Consider the following 13506-nt stretch of genomic DNA (forward strand, 5'->3'; position numbering starts at 1 on the left):
TGTTAGATTACTAGGGATAAACCACATGAACGAGTGAAAGAAATCAGAGACATTTTAAGAAATGCTGCATCTAAAGCATTCTAGCATTAACTTATGTAGAAAAGGTAGAGAATACAAGAAGGTGGACTTGTAAACAATAGAACAGAGGGTAAAAAACAATTGTAGTTAAGATTTGGATAGATTTTCCAAAATAAATCTTGCTTTATTGGATTTACTTTTGAAAACACAGAAGTGTTAAAAATATATAGATGTAAAAGTGTTGGATTGATGCTAATATTTTAACATCAGCACTGGTACCAAAGTGGTTCAGAAGCAACAAAAAAGGGATAACTCCAAAACCCACCATCTTAATGCCGCTTTCCTGGTGCACCACATCATCACATTGCACTACACACTGCTCATTCTTGATTGCAGTGAAGTCCTGGTCACGTCAAAGCATTAAAGGGGGAGCAGGTTCTCCAGTGAAGTCACAATTACATTGATCCATGTAGTTTTGTTTAGTGAAGTTTACGAAATGGACATTTTTCCATTATCGTAATAGCAAGTGTCTAGAAAATGTTGAGAGGAAAGCTGGTGTTTACTCCCAGTACCAAAAATCTTGAAATGCTGGTACCATACCGTTTTAAAACCTGGGGCTTTCTATACTTTTCAGCCGGTTAATACTAAAATTACCAGAGCCAATGAAAAAACTTGTAAATCTTGCCCACCTTCGCACCTCTCCGTCAGCTTCTTTTGTCTTCTAAATGTGTCGAAAAGCCCAAGCAGCCTTCTATACCAAGCAACCCCCTATAAAACCCCATGTCACATATATTTGTCTTTCTTTTTTTTCCCCGGTGCTGTGTTGACATCGTGCACCAGAAGGCGTGAACTTCTTTAATGTGGCAGGAGCATGCAGGTGGCCGGTTGCTTGTGCTACAACAAGCTTGACTTGTTGGTGATCAACACACATGTACTGTGCAAGGCATGCACAGGGGCCACTGAGAAAAGAAGAGTGTTCAAGGCTCACCTTGCAGAGGAGCTTCGTCGTCACTTCTTACAAAAAAAAAAAAAGGCGATTGATAAAGCAAAAGAGGATGCAACATCGACAAGCTTCTGTTCCAAGAACGCCGCTCCCCCCAGCCCCTTCAGTGTAATAGTAACCACAGCACAGAGAGAAGTGTGTACATTGCAACAGGTACACGTCGTAAATGTAGCAAGGACGGTCCTTGGGTGTGTGGGAACTGTTAACATTTGAATCTGATGATTGCATATAGTGCGGAACTGACCTCTCTGTACTATTCTTTCCTCTGCATGTCCTGGAGTACAAAAGAAACAATACCGTGCACCCAAAAGTGGTCACTGGCAAGATCGAAAAAAAAAAACAAAGAATGCGGTCACTGATTACAAGCGCAAGAAGGCGTGCGAACGAATATGAATAATATAAATAATGTTGCATCAGTGCCACAATGTTTTCTGAAATGTACTATACAGATCATAAAATGAGTTATTTATTCCAAATATCATATATACATATGTCTGTTTTTTTTTTTCAGTGCGGCTTTGACATCATGGACCATAAGGTGCATACTAATTCAGCATGAGCAGGAACACTCAATAAAACTGAATAAAAAAAAAATTCAAATGACTGTGAGATACGAAGAAGGCAGAGTCACCAGTGTTTGTGTGTCAGCTTTTATCCCTCCATATCAGAGAATTTCCAGTTCCATTGTCTCAAAACACCACTCACATCTACAGTTATTCCCAGTTTCAGATAAAAAGTAACCGCATCAGATCTGGGGTGGGTGTTGTATCATGATCGTGACTGAGAGAATAAAAGTGAAAAAAAAACACTAACTTTTACAAGTACAGTACTATAATTTTGCATCAGCTTTTACAGACACAAATGAAATATATGTTTTTGTTGTATAATATTAACAATAAGAGTAGCTCACTACTCAAAACGGTAAATTTGCTGAAGAGCCAGTTTCAAACTCACGACCTCCGGATTATAAGTCAGCGGAACTTACCACTACACCACGGAAGCTGTCGTATTGTACTTGCACCTTTTCTGAGCGTTTATTTGATACTTGGCCATCAGCCTTCACACATTATACAGTTCAGGTCTACATTTTGTTATTTATTACTAAAACAGGAAAAACGTTTCTGTTTTAATGATGTGTTTACATAGATTGTTGTAGACACAAAACACACATCAAATTATTTCCATTTAAAATTCTGGGTAGCTCACTCCGAGACAATCAATCAAGGCAGGAACTGGAAGAACATCTTGCCCTTTCTGAGGCAGTGGGGTGGGGTAGGGTATAGTAGGCTGCTTGCTGCTTGGGTTTATCAATATATTTAGAAGACAAAAGAGGCAGACGGAGAGGTGCGAAGTTATTTAAGGTATAAAAATATTAATATTCTTGTTGGAAATATGTAACATTATTCATATTCAGTCGCACGCCTTCTTGCACTTGTAATCGGTGATCTTTTCATTTTTTTCGATCTTGCCAGTGTCCATTTTTGGGTGCACAGTACTGTTTCTTTTGTACTCCAGGATATGCAGAGGAAAGAATAGTACAAAGAGGTCAGTTCTGCGCTATATGCAATCATCAGATTCAAATGTTAACAGTTCCCACACACCCAAGGACCGTTCTTTCTGCATTTACGACATGTGTACCTGCTGCAATGTACACACTTCTCTCTGTGCTGTGGTTACTATTACACTGAAGGGGCTGGGGGGAGCAGCGGTCTTGGAACAGAAGCTTGTCGATGTTGCATCCTCTTTTGCTTTATCCATCGCCTTTTTTTGTAAGAAGTGACGACGAAGCTCCTCTGCAAGGTGAGCCATGAACAGTCTTCTTTTCTCAGTGGCCCCTGTGCATTCCTTGCACAGTACATGTGCGTTGATCACTGACAAGTCAAGCTTGTTGTAGCACAAGCAACCGGCCAACTGTGTACTCCTGCCGCACTGAATAAGCTAACGCCTTCTGGTACACAATGTCAATGCAGCACCAGAAAAAAAAAAGAAAGACAAATACAGTATATGTGACATTTTGAAGAAATCATTTTATGACCTGAATAGTACCAGTTGTGAATTTATACTGGAACTGTTAGTTAGAGTCAGATCAGAAGGGGGGGGGGGGAATGGGCGAGGGAGAGCGTGAACGTGACTGAGCGGATAAGACTGAAAAAAGCTACGTTTTAGAAATGCCATACATTTACAGCTGATCTGATGCTGTTCATTTTCAAATGATATTGCATTAGTGCAACAATGTTTTCTGATTGGTACTATTCAGGTCATAAAATGATCAAATAATTTCCCCTTACAATTCTGGGTAGCTTCTTGACCGTTCTGTGGCGGTGGTGGTGGGGGAGGGGGGGGTGTATAGCAGGCTGCTTGGGCTTATCAACACATCTAGAAGACAAAAGAGGCTGACGGTGAGGTGCGAAGGGATTTAAGGTGGGCCTGATTTACACATTTTTTCCATTGGCTCTGGTAATTCTAGTGTTAAACATGCAACCTTTATACTGTATATAAGGGCTGTTGTTAGATTTTTAAAAAAAATCACAATTTAAATTTTAAATCCAGATTAATTGTAATTTTACATATTTCCAACAAGAATATTAATATTTTTCTATAAATTAGAAATAACCCAGTGATTAATTTCTAGAACAAATAATACAGAATCATTTTTAAAATCCCTTTGCAATGCTTATTAAATTACTTCAGTTAGTTTATTGAATTGTTTTGTGTAATAGAAACTATTGAATAAATAGTGAAACACTAGCTCAATGTAAATTTTTTTTCTTCTTTTTAATTTGGCACTTTATTTCTGTCTATAATTTTTTTCTTTTAAATGATATGAAGATGAAAAATAGTTATTAATCGAGTTGCTTAATCATAACCAGTTATTTTACACTGGTTGTATAAGGGATGTTTCGAGATATAGAAAATAAACGTTCACAAGGGACCAGTGTTGGGAAACTGTACTTTTAAAATTAACTTAGTTATATTGCTCTTGACTTGTAAAAAAGTAACTAAATATTTTAGTTGCTTATTATTAATTATAATACATTACAAACACTGATTTTCTTTTGTCTTTTTTTTTGTCTAGTATAGATATGAAAAATATATTTACTTGAAAAAAAAAATAGATAAAAAGAATATTACAGCATTACTACTCTGTTCCTGATCAATATAACATGAACAGGGTAAAATGATATTCATTTTATTATGCAGCTTTTAGTGCACCTTATTTTAAGCCTTTGTTTTTTGTTTCTTAGGCTGTCAGTTGTATCATTAGATACAGTAAAACATAAACTCCCATAGAGCTTTTTTAAATGTAAATGTAGTGGTCAACTATTCCTAATTTAAATATAATGCATTTTGTCCTTCAAGTGCTTTGAAGTAAGTAACATCCATCCCCTTTTTGCATCCCCAACTTGAGTGAAGTGCTTTTGCTTCTTGCCTTACACCAAGTGCTTTTGTGATGATCCCTGGCTCCCTGTGACCCTAATCTGTGCATTTATGAATAGGATACACAGTATTGAATCATTAGTTTAATAAATACCATTACAAAAGCAAAATATAATATCACTACTAGAAATATGTTAGAATTGTTTGTTCAGTTTTTAAGACTGCTTACATTTTTTGACATGACTAAATTTTGTAGCACATCACTATGCACATTATTCTTCATGGTTGCTTAGCTAGCTATGCTGCAATCTTGGTGTTTATCAACTTATTATGTGTTTTGTATAGCATAGATAATGGAGTAGTTGTATACCTGTTGTAAAGGGGGTAAAAATGTGTTTAGCAGGTATCCAGGTCAGAGGAAGAGGGTAAGTTGTAAGTGTCGAAGGTCATTTCAGCAAATTCTAAACTTTCCCATGAACTCTATGGCCAGATATTAGAATGCAAACTTACTGCAAGTTGAAATTGCCCGTCCCTCATGCACTACAGTTTAACCCTTTTTTTAGTTCACCATGGACTATTCAAATATATTGACAATTTCTGTTTCATGCATTTATGTTAGTATATGGTTTACAACTTTTTTATAACATTCCACAGTAACACGTTTCTCTTCTTCAATTTATATCTTGGATTGTACTTTATTACAGTTTTTCAGAAAAGCATTATGTTTGTCTTATTAGAGTAAAAACACACACTTGTAACATACCAAGAGGAAAAAATATTCCTAATCAAAGTGGGGATTTTAGTAAATATACAGCAAATACTAGTTTGACTTACATTTTAAATGTTTCATAGCTTTAATTTCAGAAGCTGTGTTGGTTTGGTAAATGAACCCCACAACTCTGTTCTGTCCCTGGAGTAAAATCAAAATTAAATTTGGCTTAATTTTTTTCTTCATAGACTATTAGAAAATATGTCATTTGTATTGGAATTGGTATGATTACATGCCTAGCATTTAATTATTTTTGTTACTGTTCATTGAATTATTTTCTTTACTCATTATTTGAAGTTTTGTATTTTATGAAATATAAATTTACTATGCTGTTTTCATCTGAATTGATCGAGACACATTAAAGGACAATGCACAGTATCTTGGAGTAGTAAGGGTCAGAGTTAATTATTGTAATATGGTGCACTTATCTTCTATGTACTTAGGTTGTTTTTTGAAAAATCAAAGCTGTTACAGTAGGGTTAATGTTGAAAGAGGGCACTATTTATTCTTGATTCTTTCATCCCAAGTGAGCTGAAGCATAAAATAAGCATCTACATACAGGATTATTAAGGGGCACATTTTCATTATATTATTGTACAAGTTATTACATCTACTGCAGACAATTCACATGGCAATTATTACAACAGTCAGTCATGATGGTGATATGTTTTTTTTTCCTTTCTGGAATTAAATTTAAGGCTAAATTTTTCTCAGTTTTCTTGGTATCTAATAGTCCTGTCATTATATTTTAATAGCAGAAGCCACGCCGTGCAAGCTGGGCAAAAGGGCGAAAAAGAAAGAAAACAATTAAAGACAGCAATGCCCCCAAGGCTCCTCTAACTGGTTATGTGCGCTTTATGAATGAACGACGTGAACAGCTGCGAGCTGAGCGGCCTGAGGCTCCATTCCCGGAGATCACTAGAATGCTTGGTAATGAATGGAGCAAACTTCCTCAAGAGGAGAAGCAGGTGAGTGTTTTAAAGATGATAATGTAGTTTAGTTTATTGTGAATCGTTTTCTTGACTTACATGCTTATGTCTACAGCATTATCTGGATGAAGCAGAAAGAGATAAAGAAAGATATATGAAGGAATTGGAACAGTACCAGAAGACTGAGGCCTTCAAACACTTCAACAAGAAAGTACAGGAAAAGCAGAAGGGCAAAATCCACAGACCAGGTACTCAATATGTATTTAAGCTTTTTATGTAACATGGCAAAACTTTTAAGTAATCAGAAATGCAATGCAAATATGTGTAACAATTCATAAATTCTATCAGTTCAATTTAAATTTTTATTTGTACCACAGTTTATAAGAAGAGACTTAATAGTTTGGTCCTGGTCTTGAGGATATAAGAAGTGTAGACATATATTGTACATGTAACATGGTATTCTGAAACCTGCCTAACCTATTTCAGAGCCTTGAGTAGGCAGAGTTTATCCCAGCTGAACTGGATGCAAGGTATGAGCCAACCCTGGTTGGACTCACCAATGCATTGAGGGCCAGTCTTTTGCATCCCTAGCAGTAGTGTTTACTGGCGTGCCACTCTTCTGCATATCTCTATATATGCATATAAACATACCTATATGTATTTCATTTATATAGATTGCAGTGCCCTGTGTGTGTAAGTAAACACAAAAAAAGAAGTTTTAAAACACCTTTGTTTTGTACCCTAAAGCTTGAAATCATGAATATAATGAATAACTAATTCATTACAGTATAGCTCACAAGGAATTGAGATTCTCAATGCAAAAAAATAAAAGTATATACAGGGTGAGTCAAAATTATGTTAACACTAATGGTACTGCTATGTATATACTTGTATACAATTTATGCGCCACATATGATAAATGTGTTGAACATGATGGCAATCGGGTTGAGACATTCCTGTAAATCATATGAAGTATGTTTTGTGAATAAATTGTTGCCATTCAAATGTTAACATAATTTTGACTCACCCTGTATTTTCAGCCTTATAATGGTGCTTGTTCATGTCTAATTTGCACTTATTCTTTTGATCTTATATGGATGGAACATATAGTATGATTTCTGAAACAATGTGATGCAGGTTATACAGTAACTGGGTGCACACTTAATGCACTCCGGCTACTAGATTTATAAAGTTCACTTAAACATTTTGGGTTACCATCTAATTTCAACAATGTTAACAATGATTCTCAATGATTTCAAATTAATTTGAAAATGATATTAGATACCAAATGCATTTGAAGGAAATATAAAGATGCACGACACACAATTACTATAGTTGTGGACTATGTAGCAAAGCTGAGCTAATTTCTTACAACTTGTACAGATAAGTCTAAATTATTTCTCTTCACAGAATGTTTTATAAACATTTTAAACTAAGCCAAAGCTTTATTTAGAAACGAGACAGCCTGTTAGCTAATTTGATGAAATGGTGGCCTTCCTTTCTGTGAAACAAATGTGTCAGTTCGCGCTTCTGTATTAGGCTGTTAATACTGGCAAATTTAATGAAGGAATAATGTAGAAAGGGGTAGGAAAATGCTGTTCAGCCTCTAGTTTAAAGAAAGAATTTAAATGACTGTTGCTGTAAAATATACTGTGGAAGATTTGACTGTTATGTGTCCGTGGCTGTTTAATGGATAGATGTGTAGTTTAATAGACCTGGACAAATTGTAATACCCACATGAGCTAATTATGACTGCATATGTGTTATAAATTGAAATATTAAGCAGACTTAGGAGTATATGGAGGGTATTGTTTTTAATATTATTTTTGGTTTCCTTCTTTGTAATATACATGATTCTGTTTTAATAAGACCTGACTTAAGTACATTTATTTCATCTTGTTTTTCCCTACATCATTTACATTGCCGTGAATGTACTTTTTAATTACAACTGACATTTTTGATGTTTTACACATAGCAATATATCAGATTTCCTTAAACCAAATCAATCATAAATATAATATTGCCAACTTTATTTTGTCAAGTGACTATTAAGAGTCTGCAGGCTCATCACTTGCCATATCCATTTCATATTAAGTGAAAAGGCATACTTTAGTCAGTATGGTGATAGGATAATAAATATTGGAAGTAGATAAATGTAGTTTATTATTTTGCATGTGCTTTAACAGTTTTGTGAGAGGAAACCACAGAAGTGACTGAAGCTTAATAAATGTTAAGTAGTACTGTATATGTTGAGGATATTAAATTAACAGATGATAAAAAAAAGTATGGAATATATATTTAAAAACTTGATACACATGCTAAATAGGAACTTAAAAGGTGAAAAAAAAAAATTACAAATTTGTAACAATGCAAAAAGTAATTTAAAAATGTGCAAAATTCACAGAAGCAGTAACACTGGTCAGCAGTTTTTTTTTTTCACTCCTGTCAAACATTTTTGGTATTCTTTGTAGACTCATAACATGACTCACTCCATTTTGTATTCTATCTATCCCTGTCAACAATGGATAGATCAACCTGACCTTGCATACTTTTGTTAAAAAAATGTAATAAGTTTCTTTGTACTAGGCAATAAAAACTTGTCTTTTCAACATTCTAACAGTAAATTCCTGCCTATTTTGAAGGAATAAGAAGAGAGAAAACACTTCTTGATTTAGAGTAAAAAATATGTTGCGTATACTTGATTTTGGGTTGTTTCCACCTCAATTAATGTTCATAATGAGAGAGACTTCTCTTTTCAGTTCATAATATACTTCAAATACTATTCAGAGAATGAAAAACGCGTATGCCATTAAACAAATGTAACGTATCTAAAAAGGCAGAAATCGACACTGCTTTTCAAAACAGTGTTTTTTCACCAAGTCCGATATCTCATGTCAGTAGTTTGTGGTAGGAACATTTAAATTTCAGAAGTGGACTCCACACAACTAAATCTATAAAGATTAGAGGTGATTTTTTTTTTTTTGCCACAGAAAGCCATATTTCCTCTGTCTAAAAGCAGCAAAATTAAATGGTTTTGTATCTCCACTTACAGGAGCACAATGTAATCTAGTAGGGGATGGGGTTGACGGTTCCAAAGAGCAAAGTTGTATCAGCTAATATCACAGAACCGTAGTTTGTGACAGGAGGTGTTTATAATAGGGTTCTTAGATAAGTCCTGGTGAAAAATTACAAATACCAAGTAAAACCTAATGAAAGAACTAGCAAGGGAGCAATGTAAACTTACAAATCCAGAATTATGAGCAATGTAAAGTTACAAATCCAGAATAAAAAATAAATATAAAAGCAAGAAAACAATTTAGAATTGTGGATATAAAATCTACCTAAAAACCAAACAAGGGAGCAGGTCCAGAATAATAGAAATAGGGATCAAATCCACTTGCAGTCCTGAGAGCAGTACACTAGCACCACTTTTGCACAGTTAATCTGTAATAACAAACTCCGTAATGTACTAGAATTCACTCATCCCAATGTAATAGGGTGACCTGGCAATTTCACGACTGATAATTTTAACACGTAAACCTCTTGTCAGAGATAAGCAGACCCTAAACATTTTGCAAAAGGAGGTTTTTTATTTTCTTTGTCAAAAAGAAGTAATAATGAGTAGTAATGGTTAAGTGCTAAGTTCATTAATATTTTTTTTATTTATTTATTATATTGTATAATGTAATTAAATCCGAAGTTTCATTTGTGCAGTGATGTAAAGATGAGTATTAACAGAATTTTAGTGTTCCAATAGCTCAATAGCTGCATTAAGCAAAATTTAATTGTAGGTATACCAATCATTACTCAAACTTCACTCCCAGTTTTACTGTTGCTTCACACTTGCTGGAATGCTACTCTTCTTTCAGTTGGGATAACTGTCCATGAATGATGCACACAATTGTATCTGGTGGTAAATAAACTTAACAGTTTTATTTGTGACTTGGATAGAAAGTACATTTCCTGTTTAAATATGTGTCTAATTTCAGGACACTTTCCAAAAAGCTAAACTATAATAACTAAGGTCTGTTTAACAGTCAAGTAAGTTTTTCTTTCATTATCAATGGAGTCTCTTTTGTGGCTTGCTTTGCACGTACAGCAAGTATGGAAATTGTTGCCAATTTAGTGTCAACCTGGAAAGTTGCCTTCTTAGAATTTGTGACCTATGTTTGATTACATGTTTGCCCAAGTCTAAAATTTACTGATAAATTCTGTGGTAATCCACAAGTGTGAATGAGTTTATTGTTAGCAGCCTTTTTATCAATAATGGCAAGCTTTCTAAGCACCCATGGCAAAGCCTTTTATTACAAATAAAATCGGCCTTATGTTGGCCCTATTGGGAATGTAGAAAGCACTGGTTTCTTACTGATATCACTTGCAGTTTCATAGTAATTCCACTAATTTTGCATTATGTTGTTGAATCTACTTTAATAAATGGATACATCTGTCTGTGTGTCTTTCTTGTTGCTATGCCTCTTTTATTCCAAAAGATGGCGTATCAAAAACATTTTTTTGTAATAAAATCATTGAATTTTTCATTCTAATAGATAGCACATCGCATGCATTGACACTGCTTTTACAAATCCCATACCAAATGGCATATAACAGAGACATTGGAAAAGCGCTATATAAATGTAGTAGTATTCTTTTTTTCTTTTTTTTTTTTTTATAGTTGCTTTGCATGGTGCACTGCAAACGTTAAAACTGAGGTCTACATTGATTACTTACATTTCAACTCATCTTAAAAATAACTTGACCTTGGTATCTGTTTCATGTTGGGGTTTTTTTTGTTGTTTATTATTACTTTTTTCATAAGACATACCTAAAATACTGAGCAGTAAGTATTGAGTGTCATCATTACAGTTTTCTCATTAGAGATAAGAACTAAAGATACCAACCTTTCATGACTCCAACAGTAGACCTTCTGTGTCCATTGGGACACTGGAAACATTGGCAATAATCACTGGGAAGTAATTGCCTGGGACCCCATGATTCAATATTATCTTGATATCTTGTTCAGGATGTGGTCTATCGTGTTTTTTTCCTTCAACGTAGTAGTATTGCAGTTTGATTATATATTTGACAGAAGCAGCTTGATGGAGAAAGAGATTAAAGGCATTATTATACGTTTTTCTCTTATGAAATCAGCAAAACACTGTGCTATATACTTTTGCATTGCAATTCCACTGTCACTCCAAAATAGTTAGGATGATTTACATGTTTACAATGTTTAACACCTATTCTTATTGTGAGGGAGAACAGTTTAATACCTGCTTATTATTCAAGGTGTGGCGAGCAGACGCCTCCTCCGGACCATGAGAGGGCAACTGCCCTGGTTGGTATGGGGACCACAGGAACAGAGCATGGAAGCTCAACCCTATAGGGGCCTGTGGTCCCCGCCAGGGGAGCCCAGATGCCTGAAAAGCCCTGGACGTCAGCATTTCCGCCACACCCGGAGGTGCTGACGGAAGGAAAACCAGGGACACCCGTTGTGCTTCCAAGTGCTCGTGCGGCACTTCCGCCACACCAGGAAGTGCCACAGGATGCTCATCTGGAGTCACAAGGAGCATGTCCGAGTGGACATATAAGAGGCTGCCTCCCTCCATTCGTCAGCTGGAGTCTGGTGGAAGTGGACGTAGCTCGGAGGAGAGGAGTGGAGGCGGTGAAGAAAGGCAAGAGAGAAAGAGGCCTGGACTGAGGGTGTGTGGTGCAGGGGCACGGAGTTGTGTGCTTTGGGACATTGTAAATAAAAATGTACAATAAACGTGTGTGGTTTTGAACCATCGGTGTCTGCCTGTCTGTGTCCGGGCTGCTCTCCACAAAGGCTAAAGACGTCTATAGGTAAATTTATTTATGTTCATGTTGAGCAACATCACATTGTAACCGTGTGTGTACTGGAATTTTGCCACACTTGAAAAAAAATAACATAAATTCAGAGTAGTGAATTATCCTCAAAAAAAAAAAAAAAATGTTGGAAAGGAAAGAAAACCAGAATATTTTGATCTGATGTAAACAGCCAAACTTCATCTATGCTCAGAAATTTGGTATTCTTATAAGTTGAGAACTCAAGTGTAGGGCTGCTGAATTAACAGTAAATTCCAAGCAGTTATTCATAGGAATGTTGGGTCATGGCAGTGATGAATTAATACTTTGCTTTGCTTGATATAGAGAGCATTAACTGTGTGCTATTTGTCTCCTACTAGATAACTGGAATCTTATTGTTTAGCATGTTTGAGATTTCTTTGTTCCATATTGTATTTTAACTTGGCATTAGCTCTTTAAATGAACATTTTGTTTGCCAGTAAGCGAGCCTATAGCAATTTTATACATATTTTTAAGTCCATATTACTAATAACATTCATGTTTAATTCTATATGCCTACGAGGTAGTAAAAAGATACTAGACGTGTTTATTTAAATAAAGTTAATTTTCCACATGGCTGAGAGATATAGGAAGGTTAGCAACAAACTGAACGGTAAATCCACAAGTTACATGGGTATAAAATCAATATTCAGTACCCAGCAAGTTCAAATTTAAGTTTGTCATGTATGCATCTATATATATATATATATATATATATAATTCTCTAAGCCGCCGCCAGAGCGGGCAAGACACCCATGAAAGCACGCAGGAAGGAGCCACGCCCACACCCATGAAAGCACGCAGGAAGGAGCCACGCCCACCAACTGTAAGACCATTGGATACGATGAAAACTCAGAGCCACGCCCACCAACTCGGACGCGAAGCCTCGGAAAACACACCGTCATTTCTGTTTGTCTGTGCTACAGTCCACATGCAGCTCTGAGCCACGTTGACTTTTCGGTTACGATGCACGACCACGTGCAACATCGCAAACTGTTTTACACGCTACATGCAGCAATTTGCATCCGCGACGAACATGCGTCTTCTTAGATGGTCCAGCAGGAACAAGGAAAACGTTTCCCCGCCCACCAACACTCTTTATTCCCCGGCCCTCGTCCACCGCATCCACGACAAACATGCGTCTTCTTAGATGGTCCTGCAGGAACACGGAAAATGTTTCCCCTCCCACCAACACTCCTTATTTCCTGGCCCGCGTCCACCCTCGCTCTCTAGGCATTCCCACTGCCTGTTCATGTGCCCGGACGCAACAACTCGCCGACCATCCCGTAAGTCGCTTTCGTCTGTGCTAGGAGTCCACATGCACCACTGAGCCACGTTGACTTTTCATTATTCTTTTCGGTTATGACGCACACACCACCATCGCAAACTGTTTTACATGCCATGGTCTTAGAGTTGGTGGGCGGGTCTCCGTGAGTTGCTCTTGCGAGCGGGAACATGACCAGGCGGTGTGTATGCTTTGAGAACGAGGGTGGGCGCGGCAGGACCATGTAAGAAGAGGCATGTTTGTTGCGGATGTGAATTGCTGA

At 36.4% G+C, this 13506-nt stretch overlaps 1 protein-coding gene across 3 annotated transcripts in view; it reads left to right on the forward strand.

Moving 5' to 3' along the window:
• hmg20a (high mobility group 20A) overlaps positions 1 to 13506 on the forward strand; it is an 84506-nt gene that overhangs the window by 18160 nt on the left and 52840 nt on the right. For 2 of the 3 annotated variants that reach the window (XM_028823155.2, XM_028823158.2), the window contains exons 3-4: positions 5924 to 6136; positions 6213 to 6345. In XM_028823155.2, the coding sequence (XP_028678988.1) occupies positions 5924 to 6136; positions 6213 to 6345 (346 nt within the window). The remainder of the gene's footprint in view (positions 1 to 5923; positions 6137 to 6212; positions 6346 to 13506) is intronic. The other variant, XM_028823157.2, reaches the window with a different exon arrangement.

The sequence above is a fragment of the Erpetoichthys calabaricus genome, chromosome 17 (genome assembly GCF_900747795.2).
Source record: "Erpetoichthys calabaricus chromosome 17, fErpCal1.3, whole genome shotgun sequence".
NCBI classification, from domain to species: Eukaryota; Metazoa; Chordata; class Cladistia; order Polypteriformes; family Polypteridae; genus Erpetoichthys; species Erpetoichthys calabaricus.